General features: G+C 41.9%; 1 protein-coding gene and 1 long non-coding RNA gene across 3 annotated transcripts; one reads left to right on the plus strand and one right to left on the minus strand.

The window, feature by feature from the left end:
* Nucleotides 1–309: 309 nt before the first annotated feature.
* On the minus strand, nt 310–3,218 carry LOC133414605 (uncharacterized). Its single transcript, XR_009770054.1, has 3 exons — nt 2,830–3,218; nt 555–669; nt 310–489 (listed from the first exon to the last, which is right to left on the minus strand). It is a non-coding gene; the product is annotated as an uncharacterized LOC133414605 (long non-coding RNA).
* On the plus strand, nt 2,890–19,912 carry smurf1 (SMAD specific E3 ubiquitin protein ligase 1). 2 transcript variants are annotated; one of them, XM_061700079.1, is made up of 18 exons: nt 2,890–3,176; nt 10,010–10,048; nt 10,670–10,778; nt 11,059–11,192; nt 11,301–11,366; nt 11,484–11,559; nt 12,139–12,350; nt 12,452–12,536; nt 13,394–13,540; nt 13,883–14,111; nt 15,024–15,127; nt 15,359–15,473; nt 15,627–15,805; nt 16,619–16,756; nt 17,493–17,613; nt 17,712–17,913; nt 18,639–18,723; nt 18,802–19,912. In XM_061700079.1, the coding sequence occupies exons 1-18, from the start codon at nt 3,122–3,124 to the stop codon at nt 18,899–18,901; spliced, it is 2,196 nt and encodes a 731-aa protein (XP_061556063.1). In that variant the 5' UTR covers nt 2,890–3,121; the 3' UTR covers nt 18,902–19,912. The 2 variants fall into 2 exon arrangements, with proteins under 2 accessions (XP_061556063.1, XP_061556064.1); XM_061700080.1 differs by having other exon boundaries at nt 18,648–18,723.
* The last annotated feature ends 2,675 nt before the right edge of the window (nt 19,913–22,587 follow it).

Below are 22,587 nucleotides of genomic sequence, written 5' to 3' on the forward strand. Positions count from 1 at the left end.
ATTTTATTTTTTAAATTATTTTGGTGGGGGCGGAAGCAACCCCCGTTTTTCATGGAAAACGCTTATTGGACTATAGCACGTTCCAGCATTCCTTGTTTCCACGTCACCGACTCATAGTAAGACTAGACCCTGTTCTGATTTTTGACTTTGCCTCTTTGCCTCACGTTTTTTGGATACTCTTGCCTTTTCGGATTGCCTGCCTGTGTACCGACCTGTGCTCGTATATTAAACCTCTCTTTTTTTAAACTGTCCATCTGTATTGGAGTCTTGCATTTTGGGTCCTGTCCTCTGTTCCGTTCATGACAGGGGGCATCAATTATGCCAAATCCCTTCCACCCCACAGACCTTATGACTGTGCAGTTGACTTGATGCCTGGGACCACACCTCCACGGGGGAGGTTGTTGTCTCTTTCAGGGCCGGAACACAAGGCTATGAAGGAGTATGTGGAAGAATCACTGGCAGCCGGGATCATTCGCCCATCTTCATCCCCTGCGGGAGCAGGATTTTTCTTTGTGGACAAAAAGGACAAGACCCTGCGACCCTGTATCGATTACCTTGGTCTCAACGAGATCACGGTACAGGTACCCTCTTCCTCTCATCTCCACCGCCTTTGAGTTCCTGGAGGGAGCCAAGGTTTTCACCAAACTGGACTGAAGAAATGCGTATCATCTAGTCAGGATAAGGGAGGGGGATGAATGAAAAACAGCATTCAACACACCAACTGGACATTATGAGTATTTGGTAATGCCTTTTGGACTCACTAACGCTCCACCTGTTTTCCAAAACCTTGTCAATGATGTCTATTTGGACGATATAGACATCATTGACAAGGTTTTGAATAATTTGAGGAGACTCAAATTATTCATGCCCGCTCTGTGTTGCAGCGGTTACTGCAGTATGAACTTTATGTCAAGGCTGAGAAATGTGAGTTCCACAAGGCGTCCGTTTCTTTTCTGGGTTTCGTGCTGGCTCAAGGTGAAGTCCCCTCAGCTAAAGACACTGCCGAGTTGATGATTAACCATGTATTCAAGTTTCTTGGTTTTCCCCAGAATGTGGTATCGGATAGGGGCCCCCAATTCATTTCACGATTTTGGAAAGAGTTTTGCAGTCTAATAGGTGCTACAGTCAGTCTGTCATCTGGGTTTCATCCTGAAACCAACGGATAAACCGAGAGGCTGAACCAGGACCTGAAGACTGGGCTCTGATGTCTCACTTCACAGGTCTCAGAAACTGGTTTGGGTCGAGTTCTCTCACAACTCTCTCCCCTCTGCATCCACTGGTCTATCGCCTTTTCACATTGTGCATGGTTACCAACCATCTGTTTCCTGCCATAGCCCCAGAATCCACGGTTCCAGCTGCATTGACCTTGGTGAGACGCTGCAGGAGGACTTGTGAGCGAGCCCACCAGATGCTGCTCCACCAAGGACGGTCCTACAAAACCGCAGCTGACCGTAGGAGGACACCGGCCCCGAACTACAAAGTGGGTCAACGAGTGTGGCTCTCCACCAAGAATATTTCAATCCGGGTGGAGTCCAGGAAGCTCGCTCCCAAGTTCGTTGGGCCCTTCCCCATCACAAAGGTCATCAACCCTGTCACCATGAAGCTTAGGCTCCCAAGGTCGATGCGGGTCCACCCTGCATGTCATGTCAGCCTGCTCAAGCTCCCCCGGGAGTCCCCTCTGGTCACGCCTTCCAGGCCCCCCCCCCTGGTGCGTGGATGGGGGCCCTCTCTTCACGGTGAGGCGGCTGTTGTCGTCTTGTCGGAGGGGGAGGGGGTTTCAATATCTGGTGGACTGGGAGGGCTACGGGCCTGAGGAACGTTCATGGGTGCCGTCTGGGTTTATCGTGGATGACTCGCTCATTCGGGACTTCCACGTTACACATCCTGGGGCTGGCTGTTAACGGGGGGGGGGGGGGGGGGGGTACTGTCATGGGTGTGTGTTCTGGTTGTTGTTTACCCCCTGTCTCGTACACACTTTCTCCTGAGAGCATCTTCCCCACTCGTTCCTCGTTTACCCTAATTACCCCATGCATTTAACCCCCTGTCTCATTCTTTCTGGTCGCCAGTTCGTTGTACCTTGTTGTCACGTTCCAGCATTCCTTGTTTCCATGTCACTGACTCATAATAAGACTAGACCCTGTTCTGATTTTTTGACCTTGCCTCTTTGCCTCACGTTTTTTGGATACTGTTGCCTTTTCGGATTGCCTGCCTGTGTACCGACCTGTGCTCGTATATTAAACCTCTCTTTTTTTAAACTGTCCATCTGTATTGGAGTCTTGCATTTTGGGTCCTGTCCTCTGTTCCGTTCATGACAGGGGGCATCAATTATGTGCATGATTTTTGCTATTCGCGGTCTGGCCCCTGCGAATAGCGGCGTCCACTGTAAACACTTTCTTGGTGACATTTGGGGCGACGTAGCGTGTAAATTTTCTTAAGTAAAATATGTGCCTTGGCTCAATTAAAGTTTGGAAATATTGGTATCAAACATTCAATTAAAACTCACACAAATTTTGCTTCAACTACGTAAATCATTGCTCTGTCTTTTGTTGTTGTTTTTGTTTTGCTTTTGTGTGCATCACACAGGCAGAACCACTTCAGAGTTCAACATCCATAAATTTAAAAGAGAAAATATTGAAACTGAATCAGATTTGGTGGGATTTGTAACCATCAGAGGAACAAAATCCAATTTAGACGGTCTGGTGTTGTCTTGAGTTCATTTTAAACATTTATCTTATGATAGATTTTTACGATGATAATTTATAGCGAATAAGAAATATATAATAGCATTGAATAGCACTAATAAATAATACAGAAAAAAAAGAATCTTACTTTGTGCAGGGACTTCCACGGACACGCCCACCGGACGCGAGCACCGACGGCTGCACAGTTAAGACTATGACGTCATGACGTGCTTGAGCCTGCCCGAAAATGTTCTCCGGTGTTGTTGGATTTCGAAGAAACGCAGGACTTTGCGATGAAATAATACATTCGCATCCATGAAGAACCGAAAAACAAACCGCGTGTTTGTAATCTGAAGACATTCTCCGTCCGACTGAGTCGTGAAACGGTCTCTTTTTGGAGACCCGAAGGGGAAATTTGTCGGATCGTTTTTCACGGAGGGATGTCGAATCCTGGGACTCGGAGGAACGGTTCCAGCATCAAAATCCGACTGACAGGTAAAAAAAAAAAAAAAAAAAAAAAACGAGACCGTAAGACCCCACACACTGCATGTTTTAATTTGGACCTTAGGTGTGCTGCCGTGTATCGTTTATGTTAAGTAAGCCTAATGCGACCACACGAAGTAGCTTTGAAGGTCTGCTAGTTGCCTAAACATCCGGTTTATGTGCAGTAGACACAGGCACAAGTGCTAGCTTGTTAGCCGCAATGCTAGCCCAATTGCCCAAGGGAAAATCAAGAAAGCAGTCCGCTAGCAAGACCTAATTCACTGTCCTGTGGAACTTGCACCCGAGCCAATAACCTATTCTTAGCCGCTGGGGCCATTGGAAACACAGCCGCTTCAAAAGCATTAATACGTGATGAATTATTAACACTAGCCAGTCGTTGTTAGCTCGCTCTAACGCTGTAGTTAACGTTGACCGCTACTGCTCGTTAGCTACGCCCATTGGGGGGGCTAACCAACCACCACCCCAACGTAACCTTTATACTTAACTGCATTAAGAACACAAACATTGAGCAGTTAGAGTGATCGAGTGTATAGGTTTGCTGATTTTAACAGCCAGTGGTAGCTGACAGCTAGTTTAATCATGATAACTGATAGACATCGTAATGCCAAGTCTGCAGTCACATAGTTATCCGGTGTCTCCCCCTTTTTTATTTATTTACTTTTTTATTTTTTTGTCTTTTGGCTGCTCCATTCAATCATTTAAAGTTATTTTGGGGTGTTCAACCCTCCTGTGTTGGACATAAAGTAGTCTCTCTGATACAGGGACACCGCCGGAACAATGGCCACTCACTGTAGCCGGTGTGACCCCAATGGGCTCCAAGGGGGCTCTAATCAAATGGAAATGTATCTCTGTGCCTAGGGCCAGACTCCTTGGTCACCTGATGCTAAACTGAGCAATCGCACCGAAGAATTGTCTTAATTGCAGGTTTAATGCACGTATTTCGCATTAGAAACAATCTCACGTGATGGCACACCACCAAACAAAGATGTAACAGAAAGTGTATACTGTTACACAGATTTTTTTAATGTACCTTCTGCAATCAGGTGGAAAAAAATTTAATTGTTCTGACTAGATATATGAACAAAGATGCATTATTTTATTTATTTGTTGTAAATAAATTATTTTTGGACAAATGTGCCACAGCACACTAGTTGGGAATCACTGCTGTATACACACTCAGTAGGCACTTTGTTAGCTACACAGAACAATCTCATAATATCCAATCAGTTGCGTGCTGTGTATTTGGTACCTGGGTCTTCATTAAGGACTTAATCCACCACTACTATCACATCACAATTTTAGAAACCATCAATACTATACAAAAAGGCAACATAACAGCACGCAACTGTGTCACATACATCATCTAGAGCAGTTCTATATCAATATTGATCTAATAACATGACAAAACCCCTGAATCGGTCGCCAGCCAATCGCAGGGCACATAGAAACAAGCTATCATTCGCGCTCACATTCATACCTATGGGCAATTTAGAGTCTCCAATTCATGCATGTCTTTGGGATGTGGGAGGAAACCGGAGTGCCCGGAGAAAACCCACGCAGGCAGGGGGAGATGATGCAAACTCCACACAGGCGGGGCCGGGGATTGAGCCCCGGTCCTCAGAACTGTGAGGCTGACGCTCTAACCAGTCGTCCACCGTACTGCCAGTTTTGAATCAATCAATTCAATTTCATGGGGGGGGGGGGGGGGGGGGGGTTTGTACATGTAGGTTATGGCTTCTGATAGTGTTTCGGCCGGAAAGGCCTTGCTGACCATGACTTTCCGCCACTGTATCCAATACAAGAGCTGTAACAAAATGTTTCTCCAAAGACAGGTCAGAGAGGTGCACCTAATAATGTCTCTAGACACGAGTGTTGCTGTTATTGAGGCCTGGTGGCAAAAACAAGCTCATCCGTATTAGTGATGGTCAGTACCAACTGTTTATAAATTGGCACTCTTTTGTGACACAAACCTCGTGTAACTCACTAATCCAGCACAATCACATCTTTTTTGACAATTCTTGTAGTTATTACTATTATTTTACTACTACCTATGATTTCTGCAGCTTCTCACTGTAGTGCATGTCAGAATTATTTGAGGGGAGGAGTAGTATTATTAACAAATCTGCTTATGATGGCAAAAAGGACATGACACTGCTGCATCTAGATTTTGCGCTCCAGTATCTTAATAGACCAAATCCCTCCTCCTTAACGGGTTGATGTCATTTTAATCAGACAAACAGATTTTTAAATGACGAATATAAGCAAATTATAAAAGTAATAATAATTTTAAGGCGGCGTATAAAATGGAGGGATGGAGTATATTTGGAAAGAAAATTTTAATCTAACCATATCGGTCCAACAATCTGGTTGAATGACAATGACAATCTGATTGTTTTACATTCTCAGCCAGTGGAGCCCTGATGATAGAAAGCAGAGAAAGTGTGTTCAGTGTATGTGTGACCCAGACGCTCATTAGTTCTGCTTGAATGCAAACAAAGGTTATTGCCCCTGACTTTGCCCCGCCCCTACAGGTATGAGGGGTATTCTAGTTGGCTGAGGAATGTGCGATGAACCAATGGCAGGGTAATGGTCTTTGGCTGGCCAATGTGTTTTTGTTGAGTCTGTCAGGCAGAGGGGATGTTTGGCCTACATTAGCACAAGGCTTGTGCGCCTGTGGCTGGGAGACACACACAAAGGCCTGGCCTCTCTGATTTTAGTTACATATTTGACCGACAGTCTCTTGTGACTACATTTGGCTGAAATAAAGAGTGACGCGCTCATATTCATTTTCCCAAGTGATGAGGTATTTGATAGTTAGAATTTTCTCAAATACAGTACTTTAATGTTGCTATTATCCACTCATGAAGTACTCCTCCTCCTAGCCCCTGTCACATCACGTTGATGGTCAGCGATTGTATGTGGTCCTGGTCCTTGTGTTGCTCTCATGTTGGCAGTCGCCCCTCATTTGCTTGTCTCAGTCTTTTTAAGAATGTCAAATTAATGGTAGTAAGAGGAGAGAACTCTGTTGACTGGTCTGCATCTTCAAAGGATCAGTCGCTCTGAGTCCACCTGCAAAGGATGCTCAGTTTTAGTACTTACTGGGCTGACCCAACATACTGTTTGGATCATTTGCATGAAGTCACAACTTGATTGGAAAGTATTTGTGGCATGTTATATGATTGAAAAAATGGTGTCTGCTAGGTAAAATAGATATATTTTCCAACGCATGTGTTGACCAGCCATTTTCTGTAGTGATTGTGCTCGTTAGAGTCGCGGGTGTGCTAGAGGCTATCCCAGCTGACTGTTGTATATTAGTTTGATTTAAATTTTAAACTTGGGTCCATGTATCATTCACACTTGACCTGAAACAAACAGAACCACTCCAGAGTTCACTTGCAACAGGAAACTCTTAAAGTGGTCTCAGTTATCCTGATGGCATTCAAACCTGACCACATGAACCTCACTACTGTATAACAGAGCCTTCGCACCTGTTTGTTTTAACCAAGCCAAACCTGACTAGTGTAAACACAGACTTATTAATACATGTTTTGAAGATGAGCAAATACTCACAATACCATGACGACAACAGCAGATTGCTGTTACATTTTTTTTAAAGTGCTGACAACCTTAGATAATGAACTCTACGTTTTGAGGGAATGATTGACGATGATAAAAGTGGCATAGTTATAGTTTCACTCAGTTGAGTCTGATTGATGACATGCAAGTCAAGATTAGGTGGCAAACTTTGCTATTGCAATTTGCGTTCTTCTTTCACAAGGGCTGCAGCTATGAAATATTTTAAAAATCGGTTATTCTACTGCTAATGATTTGTCTGATTGTGTAATTGGATAAAAATAGGTTTTCCTTATTAAATAATAAAATGTGCATGTGAGGTTCAGGTATTAGTGTTTTTCCACTTGATCACTAACCTCACATTCCATACTATAATATATGTGACTTAGTGCATGTGGCTTTAATAAAATGCGGGGTCTGGCCTTGTGACCTGGTAATTACCAAACAAGAGTATAGAGTTGGGTGTTGTCAGCTCAGGTTAGCCGCTGGTTGTGACTGGCTAACTGTTAGCCAGTTTGCGTGTTAAATGTCTCGCCGTCTGCTGCCGCCGTAGTAGCTTGTGTATGAATGTGCTTATTGCATGTTCATTAAGGGCTCGCCAGCATCGTGCCAACTTATTTCTACATGAGTGATGCATGAGTATGCAGTAAAATTAGTACATGTGGAAAAATGATCACTGCGAAGTTTTGCGACAGAAATAATTATTCAACCTTTTTGTAATTACTATCCATCCATCCATCCATCCATCTATTTTCTTCACCGCTTATCCTCACTAGGGTCGCGGGCTGCTGGCACGTATCCCAGCTAACTTCGGGCAAGAGGCGGGGTACACCCTGAATCGGTCGCCAGCCAATCGCAGGGCACAGAGAAACAAACTATCATTCGCGCTCATATTCATACCTATGGGCAATTTAAATTTTCCAATTAACCTACCATGCATGTTTTTGGGATGTGGGAGGAAACCGGAGTGCCCGGAGAAAACCCACCCAGGCACGGGGAGAACATGCAAACTCCACACAGGCGGGGCCGAGATTTGAACCCCGGTCCCCAGAACTATGAGGCAGATGTGCTAGCCAGTCGGTCACCGTGCCGTCTTGTAATTACTAATTAATATTAATTATCCAAGTCATTCGATTCCTTTCACAGATGTGTCGCTTAAATGTCCATGTGCAATATATTGTGGTGGTTGTCAAAATGTTCATTACATGAGCTGCATCAGATAACAGACGGAAAGCGTTTATGAAATGCATGCTATAAAACTGGTATGTTGCTCCTGAAAGAAAACAGAAATGAGACATACACAGCAACATATATACAGTGTAGGCCATCTGGATATGCATGGCATTTTCTTGTGTCTTGGCCACCTATGTAGTGTGACGCCAATGAATATTTAGGCCAAAAAAACTAAAGCGTAGTTTGGTCAAAGGTAGTACAAAGCGTTGTTTTGTCTAGCGAAGAGGGAGGTTTTTGGGCTTACTGCGCAAAACATTGTCGGCTGAACGTTTGCATGCTCGGCAACACGTGCTGCTTGGATTTTGATGTCAAGTATTTGGATTGTGCGCCAATTGGCTCAGTCAACACGGGACACTCACAAGACAGTAGAAAGCGAAGAAATGAAGGAAAAAGATAAGGAAAAATATGTGTTAAGGAATCAAGAGTGGAGGAATAAAAATCACACAAAGTAGCTTGCAAGTGAGGAAAGGGGAGAGGGAGACAACATTTAGTAGGCAATTTAAGCACCTCTAATCCTCTCACGGCCCTGCCTGAGCCTGCAGTATGTGCACAAATGTACACATGTATCCTAGTTTGAAAGAGGACAAGCACATAAATGAAGCTACCTATTTTCTATTCGTGTGGCTGTATGCATAAAATCCCATTGATGTGTTCGGATGCAAGTGATTTTAATCAAGTATTTGCTCAGATTTATTTCCTCTATTCTCACAGGAAGTGATGACAATGTCACATGCAGGCCACTCTAAAACAGTAAAGTTGTGTCTAAATTGTAATATTTGGTATTTTATGGCTCATTCTGTGGGTATTGATCAGGAAACTTCACGTGGCTTTGTGTGCTCAACACATACTTATATTTTTATAGAACTCATTTCAACTGTAGAACTCTTACATAGCTGTTGAACGTGGGGTTTGTTGTGCTGAAATAGCATATTGTGGCTTTTAAATTCCTCAAGACAGCAGTCGCTCACTTTTTCAGCAGGACTCTTGTGATGTTTCTGCTCGTTTCCCCCAAGACCGGATGAAAAGTATTCTTCCCCTGCTGACTCCCACCGGTTCTCAGGTTCTCTAAAAAAGAGCAGGCTTGAATGCCAAAAAGGAAAAGCAGCAGTGGGGCAGTAGAGAACCAGCTGAGAGGCTAGCGATGTATGTGTGTGTGTCTTTACCAGGCATGACCTTGGCAGAAAGAGGAATTTCCTGAAATGCTAAGAAAGGGCCCGTCACACATTTAATGCCACGGAAGAGCCGGCGGACAAAAGTCTGAAAAGAGAGATGGGGTGAAAAATCTTGTCATTCTCTTGTCGTGGCAAGAGACGGACGGAAGAGTAAAGGGGGTGGGTGGTAGTTGAGCAGTGACATAGAAAGAATGTAAGCGGATTCAGGATAGATAAAGAAATGCGATTTGTCTCCTAGTTGTGCTTCTCTGGTGGTGATGTCTCACTGTGGAATGTGTGAGTCAAGGGAAAAGGGAAGGATATCTTGCAGCCATTCTCCACGGGTTATTCACAGGAAGTAGAGGAGGACACAGCAGACATATCTCCGCCACCACAGTCACCACATCCTAAACCTGCGGCCGACTAACTTCCTTAACGGCCATCTGGGCCAAACAAAACCATTCCACATTTTTAATTGGACTAGAGAACCAGGATAACATTGCGGGTGCTTAACAAATCAATTAGTACCAGCCTGTAAATCAATAGTTGATTAGATTGCTCTGTCCCACAACATCGTCACCATTTTATTTTCTGCTCCCGACAGTGTCCACTATGTGGGGCAGCTCATAATCCACTGCGAAAATACCATTACATGCTGTATACAATTTCAAATAAATGAATGTACTATCCCACTCTCACTGTGGGTGGCCTGTGTGAGTATGTATCTGCTCTCATCCAGACCCCCCCACATACTTCTTCTGCATTATTTATGTTTTCATATTTTAACACAGGTCCTTTTAAGGCAGACCTACGCAATTCAAAATGTGTGCGTGATCCATATTCATTGTGTTCTGTCTTTTCTCACAGTATTATGTGCCAAGAACCTTGCAAAGAAAGACTTCTTTCGTAAGTTACTCTTTTGTTTTCCATATGCATTGATGTTGTGCCACGCAGACGTCTGTAGATCTGGGGATGATTCAATGAGATTCTTTGTGCAGCACTTCTGTTACGTACTTCTACTACTATATGTCTTCACTTAACAACTATTGGGTTAGATCAAGGATTCTCAAAGTGTGGTATTTACTTAATTAAATGTTCAAACTATCTATAATCTTGCAGTGGTTTAATCTTTTTGTCAATCTAGAAGAGTACATTTCTTAAGTACAATTCAGTTGTATTTAACATTTTTGTACTATGTATTTGCATCTAATCTTTTAAAACTGCTTTTTTAAAGCATTTAATTAGGTACAATGTTTATTTATGTATAATACATTTTAATTGAATTGTTATTTTAGTTTTTTTTTCTGGATTTAAGCGCAGTGTTAATGTTCAAACTGTGCATAATGTTCCAGTGATTTATAATAATATGAAAGATACTTTTTAAGTTTTTGATGAAGACTTGGGCCTACTGTATTTTTATGGTGATCATGATGTTGGTATATGGTGCCCATGAGGTCTGTTCTTTTTAGGTGTAAAACATTTGAGACCCACTCTGTTAGATGCTAACAGTTAATATTTGAAACGCAGGTCTACCCGATCCTTTTGCCAAGGTTGTGGTGGACGGATCAGGTCAATGCCACTCGACAGACACAGTCAAGAGCACACTGGACCCCAAATGGAATCAGCACTACGACCTGTAAGTATCCATCTTCCCACTCACAACAACTCTTATAGTCTGTGGATGAGCTAGCCTCTGCTCACTGTCTCCTACTAGTTCTGCTTCGGAAACCACATGATTTTCTGTCACTTGTCACCCGTGGGTGTCGGTTGTACAGTTTACAAATGTGTTTCTGTTGGTGTCACACTTCAAACTTCCTTAGATACGTTGTGCTGACATTAGGTCATTAATTTTAGCTCATTTTGTCTGTTTCTATGTAGGATCCTGTCAAAAAATAGTATGATGTGTTATTTTTCAGCTACATTGGAAAAGCAGACTCAATCACCATCAGTATATGGAACCACAAGAAGATCCATAAACGACAAGGGGCAGGCTTCTTGGGGTGCATTAGACTTCTTTCAAATGCCATCAGCAGACTAAAAGACACAGGATGTAAGATCTCTCATCTCTTCATGACGCTGCTTGTACAAAAACTCTCTGCATAAATGTGGCATGTTGAAAAGAAAAACAAGCAATTTGTCGTTTTATGTCTCCCTCCAGACCAGCGACTAGATCTTTGTAAACTGAACCCCTCAGACAGTGACGCAGTGCGGGGACAGATTGTAGGTGAGGCTGCACACAAACGCAATGTTGGTTCTCCCTTGGTGTCTCTGTATGTAGAGACAGGCCAAAATATTCCTAGTCTGACATTTAAATCACAACTCCTTTTTTTCTTTTTCCCAGTGAGCCTGCAGACACGAGACCGCATAGGTAGTGGAGGCCCTGTGGTGGACTGTCGAGGTCTATTAGAAAATGATGGGTGAGTGTGCCACAAAATGTTTATGCTCCCAGCATCAAATTGTGACACTCAAGGATAAAAATATCTATTACTGTATTCTACCAGGATAGATTGGATGGAGTTTGTTGACACGTTGATGATATTGTAAATTACCAATTTACCCCACTAGGTCCAGCAAAAAAAAAAAAAAAAATTATATATATATATATATATAAAAAAAATTTTTATATATATATATATATATATATATATATATAGAGAGAGAGAGAGAGAGAGAGAGAGAGAGAGAGAGAGAGAGAGAGAGAGAGAGAGAGAGAGAGAGAGAGAGAGAGAGAGAGAGAGAGAGAGAGAGAGAGAGAGAGAGAGAGAGAGAGAGAGAGAGAGAGAGAGAAAGAATGAGTGGTATCGGAATTCATGAGAAATTCAGAATATGTCCACTGGGTAAAAACTTTGTCGTTGTCATTCATGCAGTTTTTGCATATTTAGTCTTTTATCCAATATGACCTGTTTTGTGGACTTTGCACAGTCCCGTTTTGGTATTAGTCGGGGTGTGATATTTCATTAACATTTGTGTGTTAATATGTTTGATTCTTTGTGTAGGCCTGTGTTAGAGGGATGTTTCAGTGAAGAACCGCTGCCTTATTCTGACCCCACTGGTGCCGCGGGTGGCGGGAACTGCCGTCTCGACTCACCCAGTCAAGAAAACCGTCTCCAGTCCCAGCGAATCCGGGGGCAAGATTCCCGAGGCCATGGCCACACCCCTCAGAACAGACCTCATGGGCACCAACCACCTGACCTGCCTGAAGGATATGGTCAGTAAAACATAGCTGGATCTCATCTCTTATCACGTCACTCTAACAACCAAATTATTCATTGACTCATCATATTGTCTTGTTTGTTTCTTCTCATACAGAGCAGCGAACAACAGTGCAGGGCCAGGTGTACTTCCTTCACACACAGACAGGTGTCAGCACTTGGCATGACCCTCGGATACCAAGGTATGATTCCCACGTACATCGGAGCCTCAGCTCACAAACGCCCCGGTTCATGAACAATTCCGATTACGAACAACATTTTTGAACAAATATTGTCTCAGTTCAAAAACCGTACTTTGGTTTTATGAACAGTCTTGAGAATGACGCGCATCACTCAGTTGTGCTTTTTCTCACGCTGTGTAAACATTCACACCGTGCATCAGACATCGTTGTATCTTTGTTTTTTGCTCACAATTAGCCCTCTATTTGGTTACAAAGAAACTGAAAACTGCTAGCAATAGTGTTATTAAGAAGCCTAAACATATTACTGTTGAAAAGAAGGAAGTAATACCTAAACATGAGAATGTGATCTAAGTGCGCAGTTTGGTTTGGCAAAATCCACCATCTGTACTAATCTAAGAGTTGGATGCAGTGTAAATTGTCTAGTTACACCTGGTGAGTGAGGTGAAAGAGTCACCATAACACAACAACAGCATCTTTAATTCATCATCCTTGTGCCTCACCTGGCATGACGAGCAAATTTATGCTGCGTCCAACTCTCACACTACGTTAACAAAAAAGAGGCAATAAAGGCAATGTATGTACATGATGGAGTGACTGTTCTGCTGTAAAGGTGGGTTTTTGTATAAGGAAAGTAACAGAACAGAATAACTGAAAACAAAGGAATCGGCATCTTTTTGTAATACAAATCATACAATAAAAATTAATGTGTTACCACCCTGGGATATGAGTTGAGTTCTGTGCGAGGGGTTAAGAACAAAGAGCGTGTAAGGTCAGGGCTCTTTAGCGCTTGAAGGCGTGACGCATTGTGTTGGAGTTTCCTATCCCAACCCCTGTGTGCTTGCATGTTACTGGTGCAGGGACCTGGCCAGTGTAAGCTGTGAGGAGCTTGGTCCATTGCCAGTGGGCTGGGAGGTCCGAAGCACTGTGTCTGGACGCATTTACTTTGTGGACCACAATAACAGAACCACACAGTTCACAGACCCACGTCTACACACCATCATCAGGTACCAGCATGCTCAAAATGCTTCTTCTATAAAGCCGGCCCTATGGATGTTTGCACCTCAATGAGAAATACCCCCAACACATGGGGAAAAATAAACAGTTTCAACACTAATCTGTTGTTAAGCTCACTGCTGCAATGCGGAACTCACATCGAATCTGAACATGACCTACTAAATGTGTGATTTTATGGAAATGTGGGCTTATAGTAGATTTAGATGGTGTGGGTGCGTGGCCCCATAATCCAGTACGTACGTACATTTTTTTTTTTAAAGGTTTTTGTGGAATTTTGTTCATTTGTCAAAAAATTTCGCTTCTACCTCGGTATGTTGTCTTCCCACCTCCAGCCAGCAATCCCAAGTGAAGGAATCCTCACAAGCCCCCCAGATGGATGTGGGGGTTGAAGAGGGCGGAGTTGGAGGAATGGGCGGTGGTGTCGGTGGTGACGGGGATGTGGCAGCACGCTATGAGAGAGATTTGGTCCACAAACTGAAACTGCTGCGTCACGAGCTTTCCCTGCAACAGCCCCAAGCAGGACACTGTCGCATCGAGGTATCTCGTGAAGAGATATTTGAGGTGGGCACCGTTGTACGTCATTATTTTCTCAGTTATTGATGGTACACACACCGAGCACATAATTGGCCTCAGATATTGTGGGTGCAGATAGGCTTGGGAAGAGCACTGACTGTCAAACAATTACATGTGGCGCAAGTTGGGAGTTCTGTTAACATGATAATTCATTTAGACTACGAGTATCTATCTAACTCAAAGCCTCGGGCCAGATACGGCCCGTCATGTCATTTTTTGTGGCCATGACTTCATGTTTCTTGCTAAATGGATTTGTTCTTTTCATTTTGGAAGAAAATCTGGATCAAAAGTGCACTTTTTTCCCCTAACTTTTTACAGTTATGAAAAGTTGTTTTTCTTCAGCAAATCCCTTTTTTGACATAAACTGAAGAACAGTTGTATATTTGTCACGATGTTCAATTACTTATACAATGAAATGTAGCGGCAGTAGTGTATATGTAATAATATGATCGTACATTTATATGATTGTCACAGTCATAACCGCCCTCTGAGGGAAACCATAACTACAATGCGGCCTGCCACACAAACAATTAAACACTGGATAACTTCAAACAATTGAAGTAATCTGTCACAGTTAATATTTTAGCTTTGATTAAATATAAGTTATTCATTTAGTGTATCCTGAAAGTTTAACCTGTTTTCATTTCATGTTCACTTGAAACAAGCAAGCTAAAATGTTTCAACAATATGAATTTAAAAAAAACACGAACGACAAACAGATTTATTATACGTTTTTCAGTGCACAAAAATGGGTTCGAGACCCCTGGTTTAGACACATATGCACTCTCTGTGAGCCACACCACTGGTCGCTTATGAGAAACTATTAAAAACTGCATCCAAAATACTGTGTTTTAGTGTTTTGAAGTAAAAAAGTAAGGTTGTGCACGTCTGATGTGTTAGGAGTCGTATCGGCAGATAATGAAGATGAGGCCCAAAGATCTGAAGAAGCGTCTCATGGTTAAATTCAGAGGAGAGGAAGGCTTGGACTATGGCGGTGTGGCCAGGTGAATTTCTATTTATACCAGTTTTGGAAGCAAGGTACACACAGTTACATTTACTATATGCTCAGGTAATACTGTTGACAAAAGTGGTACGTTGTAAAAAGGGCAATCCAGAAAAATGTATTAACCATAAAAACCAGCATGATCAAACTAATGTTGTGTTCCTTAGTGTTTGTCTGTTATTTGTTGTATGAATGAGTTTGACCTGCATAACATTGTAGTTGTTCTCTGTAGGGAGTGGCTGTACCTGCTGTGTCATGAAATGTTGAACCCTTATTACGGCCTCTTCCAGTACTCCACAGACAATATCTACACATTACAGATCAACCCTGACTCCTCCATTAATCCAGTGAGTACTCAGACAACACATACAACACTTCACAATTGACCTTACAACTTAGATATACCTTCATTAACCCAGTGAGTACTCAGACAACACATACAACACTTCACAATTGACCTTACAACTTATATATATACAATGTGTCTGCCCATATTCCAGGATCACCTATCATATTTCCACTTTGTGGGCCGTGTAATGGGGCTGGCAGTTTTTCATGGTCACTACATCAACGGGAGCTTCACGCTGCCTTTCTACAAACAGCTGCTAGGCAAACCCATACAGCTCAATGATCTGGAGACCACCGACCCAGAGTTGCACAAGAGTCTCGTCTGGATATTGTAAGCAAAAAAGTTATTTATTATGCAATTCATTTTGATACATTTGCCACACACGTGCCATTCTCTGCAGGGACAAAATCTCAACACAAAAAAGTAGAATGGCTCTAGTGGACTGTAATCCCTGACAACATGCCTTTTGTAATGCAATTCATAAACTAGCCAGAGCTGCCAATTTATGATTAAAGATCTGGATCTGGAACAGCAAACCACTATGGCAACAAAATCATCCATCCGTCCATTTTCTGTACCGCTTATCCTCACTAGGGTCGCGGGCGCGCTGGAGCCTATCCCAGCTATCTTCGGGCAAGAGGCGGGGTACACCGTGAACTGGTCACCAGCCAATCGCAGGGCACATATAAACAAACAACCATTCGCACTCACATTCACACCCACGGCCAATTTAAAGTCTTCAGTCAACCTACCATGCATGTTTTTGGGATGTGGGAGCAAACCGGAGTACCCGGAGGAAAAACCATGCAGGCACAGGGAGAACATGCAAACTCCACACAGGTGAGGCCGGGATTTGAGTCCCGGTCCTCAAAACTGTGAGACAGATGTGTGTGATGTCGTCCATCGGTGCCGCCTTGTAATTACTAATTAATATTAATTATCCAAGTCATTCACAGATGTGTCGCTTAAATGTCGATATATTATGATGTGAAATCATTACATTATAAATGATTTTGTTGTTATAGTGATAATGGAGTTACGGAGTAAAAGGGAAGGGAAAGTACATTCTACTACAGTATTGCACTGATGATAGGACTAATTGTGTTTTTTTTGTTTTGTTTTGTTTTTTTCTTGTGTCTGCAGAGAGAACGACATCACTTCAGTCCTGGACCACACATTCTGTGTGGAGCATAATGCCTTTGGGAAGTTCCTACAACATGAACTCAAACCTAACGGCCGTAACATCCCTGTTACTGAGGAGAACAAGAAGGAATATGTGAGGTAATGACAGTGTGAACAAGTATACGTCCTACTAGGGGTTGAACTACTTAGTTGACGAGTTGACTTTACAACTCCGCATCAAGTCTGGAGTCGATTAATCTCTAATGGCGTATTTTTGGTGTGTCGTATTCCAATCAGACAATGCCCTGTCGTCTGCCGTTGCCGGACTATAACGCTCTGTGCAACAGCGAATTGTCTGGCCAACAAGCGAGCACAGTCTTCATACGTCCGCGCAGGTCGGAGAGTACGAAAATAAAATGGTTGTGAATGAGCATAGTGGTTAGCTTCGCTAGCTTCGACCATAAGAAACTCTGCTAGTCTTAAAATATTCATGCGAGCGGCAGCGGAATCCAGGGACTGGTGGCCAGGAACAAGGGTAACGGCGCAACGTGCAGCTCCATCTTCATCACCAAAATGTTAGGTCCAATAATGCCCGGACAACAACTGTGTGATTACGAGAACTTTATTCATCTTAGAAGTTGTATGATATAACACCCACTAACTGCACAACATTTGTGTAGGTTTACGACGCTGATGTTAGTGTATATTGCTGGCGTATGCTACAAGCATAACTTTAACGCAACAACAAAAAAATCTCTAGTCATTCAACCTCTACTTCCTATTTTACTAATTTACTAATTATAGTCTATAAGAAATAATCTCCTTATTTCATACAATGATTAAACACCAAATATGCTGTGTGTTTTAAAAAATGTATGTTTATTGTTGTTCTTAGGCTTTATGTGAACTGGAGGTTTATGCGAGGAATTGAAGCCCAGTTTCTGGCTCTCCAGAAGGGATTTAGTGAGCTTATCCCCCAACATCTCCTAAAACCTTTCGACCATAAAGAACTTGAGGTACGTTCTTTTTAAAGTCTACTTTTAAGTAACTGGCTTCCCCTCTAAATTTATGATGTTCATGATACCTATTTCCTTCTGTGCTGCCTATAATTCAGCTGATCATCGGTGGATTGGGGAAAATCGACTTGGCTGACTGGAAGACCAACACGCGCCTGAAGCACTGTACAAGTGAGAGCAATGTGGTGCGGTGGTTCTGGCAGGCAGTGGAGGCGTTCAGTGAGGAGAGGAGAGGGCGCCTGCTCCAATTTGTCACAGGCTCCACCCGGGTCCCGTTACAGGGGTTCAAAGCACTGCAGGGTGGGTCATGCACTGGTTCAGTAGGCCACACACACATATTCCTTTCATATTTGACTCTCGAACTGTATATTAATGTACACCACGTTCTAGAAATTCAATGTATTAATGAAAACATAGCCAATAAGTAAAGGTTAATTCATCACATTTTATTTAGGTTTGCACTTACAAGAAGACACAAAGCACTTGAACAGTTATTTCCAGTGTTTCTCAACCTTTACTGAGCCAAGGCACATATTTCATTTGGGAAAAACATCACAGCACACCACCAAACAGATGTCACGAAAAGTATATACATGGAAATAGTGATCTCAATTTACTTGGAAATTTACTAGGTGTAAAATCTGGGCCTGTTTAGTTGAAACAAAGAAACTGCTTGGCAAAATGTGGATACACAGATAACCTTCTACTATCTAGTGGAAGAGAATTTAATTGATCTGCCTGTCACTATACATCGCTGGCATAGATAAATGAACACAGCTATGTTATTTGTAGTGTATAAATAAATAGTTTCGGCCCAATTAAGTGAAACTGGATAATTTTACGCAACACACCTGAGGATCTCTCACGGCAGACTAATGTACTGCAGCACAGTGGTTGGGAATTACTGACGTAAACCATACTAACTTGCTATATAATGAGTCGAATAAAAGTAGTAATTAAACTATTTCAAATGTTGTTCTGTGTAGTAGAATAGAGCAGTGATAACTAGAATGTATGTGTGTAAGGCTCTACAGGTTCTGCAGGACCAAGACTTTTTACCATCCATTTGATAGACGCCAACACTGACAACTTGCCTAAGGCACACACGTGGTAAAGAAACAACAAATACCTCTTTATTTACAAACGTGGTCCAGCTTTGTTTCTCTAACCATGCTTCCCTGTGACCAGTTTTAACAGGATAGACATCCCCCCCTATGAGTCTTACGAGAAACTTTATGAGAAACTGCTGACTGCTGTGGAGGAGACCTGTGGCTTCGCTGTGGAGTGAAAACCCCTACAACCAAACCAACGTACACACAGTCACACTCGTGCTTGCACTTGCATTCAACTCTTTGACTTTTTTTAAACGTACACAACATGCACAGAACATGGAATATGCACAGAGTATGGAGGGTAACCCGTCGCTGCCCGAAATGTTGGCAGTTAAGGAGGAAGCACAGCAAGGAAGACAAATGAGAAAGAAAAACAAACAAACAGAATTTCAGATGTTTTGAAGAAGCATTTTTATCTTTTCAGTTTTAACAAGCTATGATGTCAATTCCTTGGAATGTCTACAACCACAGCGAACTCGTCACCAATCATGAGCCTGCAAACAGACACGGTGCAATGATGTCTGGGCGGAGAACAAAGCTGAGGCTGACTGTCTATGTGTGATGTCCTGATTGACTGACTTGTACTCATGCGTTCGCTTTTGACCACTGTCGCGTATCCGAATGTGTCTACGTACGTGTACATGTGAGACAGCGTGCGTGCGTGCGTGGGCGGGCGGGCGTGGCATGGCACCCGATTACGCTGTCAAACGATCAAATGAGCCTGCTCCTCTCTCTGTTAGATTACTTTTGTGTCTGTTCTGTTTGTATGTACCTGCGACCACTCTGATCCACTCTGATGTTTTATTATTTATTAAGTGATTACTGACCAAGCTGCTATATGCTCTGCAAGGAGCTCACACTAATCTGTTCGTCCCCTTTCGCAGAGTTCATGGGTCAATTCACTTCCAATTCAAGTAATCCACAAAGTGGGTTTTGATTAATTTCTTTACTTTTTTAACATGCATATTAATGCAAATATTCGTGTGAGTGTATGTACACTATGAATGCAATGGTATGCTTATTGAGGTGAAAGGGATCAATCTTCCAAGTCCTGATTTTAAAATCTTGCTCTACTGAGAGGTCAGGTGGCGCAGCGTTATTCATTTCTAAATGAGCCGAGGAAATGCAAAGGAAGAGTCAGCTTCAGGAAGGTTTTATGTGACCTGTTTAATAAAAGCTCAAACATTTCACTCTGTTTTAATATCAACTTTGCAAATGTTCCCCTTTGGCAACCCTGATGTTTCTCTGTCCATCTATTTTTCTCCAGCTCTTTCTCGAGCAGTCATTAACCTCAAGGCAGCCATGAATGAACAAGCGCTTTTAACCGTTACCAGTCCTCCACAGATGTGAATGAATTAATAACAAATCTAACTCTTGAGTGAGAAATGTGGAAAATATCAGGCTTTACTGTAGATTGATGACTGTTAAGCAGAATAGTTTCAATCTGCGTTTTTTTAGGTTCTGACTTCACTGTGTATGGATGCAAGAGTATTGAAACTTACTATGTACTAAAACATTTATGAAAAATACTGTAAATAAGATTATATTAAAAGAAATTAAATTGAAAATAATATCCTTGTGTGATCAATTGTTGTACATATTTTTCTTATTAAAAGATCTGTCATAGGTCAGTACATGGACTACGATGAACATCATTGAATATTTCGTGATTGAATGCAGCACACATTTAAGAATGTTAATTTTATTTTTTCCACTCGGGGGAAACTAATTTAACAAAAACTAACAATTACCCGCCACTGTAATCACTTTTTTAAAAAAAAATACACTACTTCCGTGTTTTCATTAATATCCAATACAAATGACCGTAACGTACTAATCTGCCAATACTGACCAAAATAAAACAGGAAATACTGCGGCCAGCAAAGCCAACGCTGGCAACCTTGTTTGGAGTGGAGACACGTCACACAGCGGCGCTGCTCACACCTGTGGTTTTTATAAATATCTAGTGCACGGACAATATATGAGAAATTTTCAAGAGAGTGTGACTTTTGAAAGAAACGTGATTATTATTATTTTTGAGTGGTGGATGCCCTAAACCTGGCAACCCAGACCTCGACTTGCAGAGGGCGCCTGGAAGCATCATGGGGCAGGGAGATCCTGCTGAAATGCTTACATTTGCATTCAAGGATTATTTTTTATTTTTTTTATCAAATGTGAGGCACCCTTTACACCATGGAAAGCAGACTTGCAAAGGGAAGGAAGAGATTTAAAAAAGATGTTTTTTTATGTTTTATTTTATGCTTAGATACTGTATCGCCATGGTAACTCCCTAATCCCATCCTAGTTGATATGGAACAACAGCTAACATCCATGTATTTGACTCTGGTTTTGATGGAAATTACTACGAAATGTCAGGTTTCCTTTTAAATTGATGTATTTATTATATGGTCACGCTTGGCCACATATGGCTTTGATTGAATGCCAATAAGCGTAAAGGAGTTTGACGGGACATGTTTTGAAACTTAACACATATTCAAGGCCCCCAGTAGCCCACACTAATGTACATCTAAAATGTTATGTGGAGTAAATACACATTTAAATCTTATTTCTTTTACGGTTAGCTATTGACATGGGAATTCCGCATATTTAATATTTGTACAGATTGGCTCTGATGGTAATTAAGAAGTTAATTTTGTGACCTTTCACACAAGAATCAACTGCACAATTATACCAACAAAACCCTGTCAGCCAGACCCAGACAAGTCATGTGAGTACTATTCCCATTCATCAAATTGCGTACGTACTGGAAAACATGTCCTCTACATATGCTTTGATCAACATTTTGACATAAAGAGGACTCTAGGGTCATGGGTCATTCTTTAAATGCAGAGGCTGTGCTTTGATCGACCATCAGGTAGAAAGGCGTCACCGGAAAACGTGAACATGTCCTTTTATCAAACGTTTTGACGTAAACTGCCTTTAAGGTCATCAATCTACAAACCCCAATTCAGTTGGAATTTGGGTTTTTATTTTATATTTTACGTTATGTTTTTATGTTTTATGATTTGTGTCGGCCGTATGCTGGTACGTCACATAATACAGTTTGCAGTATTTTTACTTTTTTGTATTTGCTTTTATTTTGCGCTGCAGTCAGGTCCCCACTGTGAATGAGTAAATGTTCTCAATTACCTTACCTGGTTAAATACAGGTTAAATAAATTTTGAAAAGAAATGAAAACACACATCGCCAAACAACTAATGAAAACACGTTTTATATTGAGCATCTGTTGGCTGACAGAAGTGGTTTTCAAAAAGTATAGACATTCCTCATTAATTATTTTGTTTCTTTCCTGTGTCTGCTCTATTGTGTGTAAATGTAAATGTGTAATTGACTTGATTTAAATGAAACGTATTTGTTACTGCATTTTGCTTTTTATGTTTTTCCTTACAAGAATCCCCGTTTTGATTTTCATATTGGAAGGCCCTATGTATTTCAGTATCTTGTTTTGAAATGAAGTACTTGTACATTATACCACAACTACCTCTCCCGTTCACTTTGAAAACAAGTGACAACATGCGATGTGTTCTGTGTCACTTTTCATCTACTGCAGACAATCTTGGATTATTATGAAAGTAATATTTTGATCAATCCTTTTCCACTGAATCAAAGTCTGAGTGATGCATGCCGGTCAAAATCGGATAGCCGTTCAACTAAAACGTATGAAATAAGATGAAGCCAAGAACACAGTGAGCTTCGTGGAGACACATTGTCACAAAATAAGAGGAATTTAAAATGTTCAAAGTTACAAATTATGGGAGAGCCGATTGATTGAGAACTACATTTCCCAGGACGCCATGCCTGTCACCAGGCTTTGAACGCATGACGTCACTAACTTCCCCGA

Source organism: Phycodurus eques, chromosome 16 (genome assembly GCF_024500275.1).
Source record: "Phycodurus eques isolate BA_2022a chromosome 16, UOR_Pequ_1.1, whole genome shotgun sequence".
NCBI classification, from domain to species: Eukaryota; Metazoa; Chordata; class Actinopteri; order Syngnathiformes; family Syngnathidae; genus Phycodurus; species Phycodurus eques.

What these genes read in the sequence shown, in the direction of transcription:
- smurf1 (XM_061700079.1), top strand. Translation starts at nt 3,122, where the DNA reads ATGTCGAATCCTGGGACTCGGAGGAACGGTTCCAGCATCAAAATCCGA. An exon ending in CAGACTAAAAGACACAGGAT is followed by an intron (nt 11,193 to 11,300) that starts GTAAGATCTCTC and finishes GTCTCCCTCCAG; the next exon opens with ACCAGCGACTAGATCTTTGT. An exon ending in GACTATGGCGGTGTGGCCAG is followed by an intron (nt 15,128 to 15,358) that starts GTGAATTTCTAT and finishes TGTTCTCTGTAG; the next exon opens with GGAGTGGCTGTACCTGCTGT.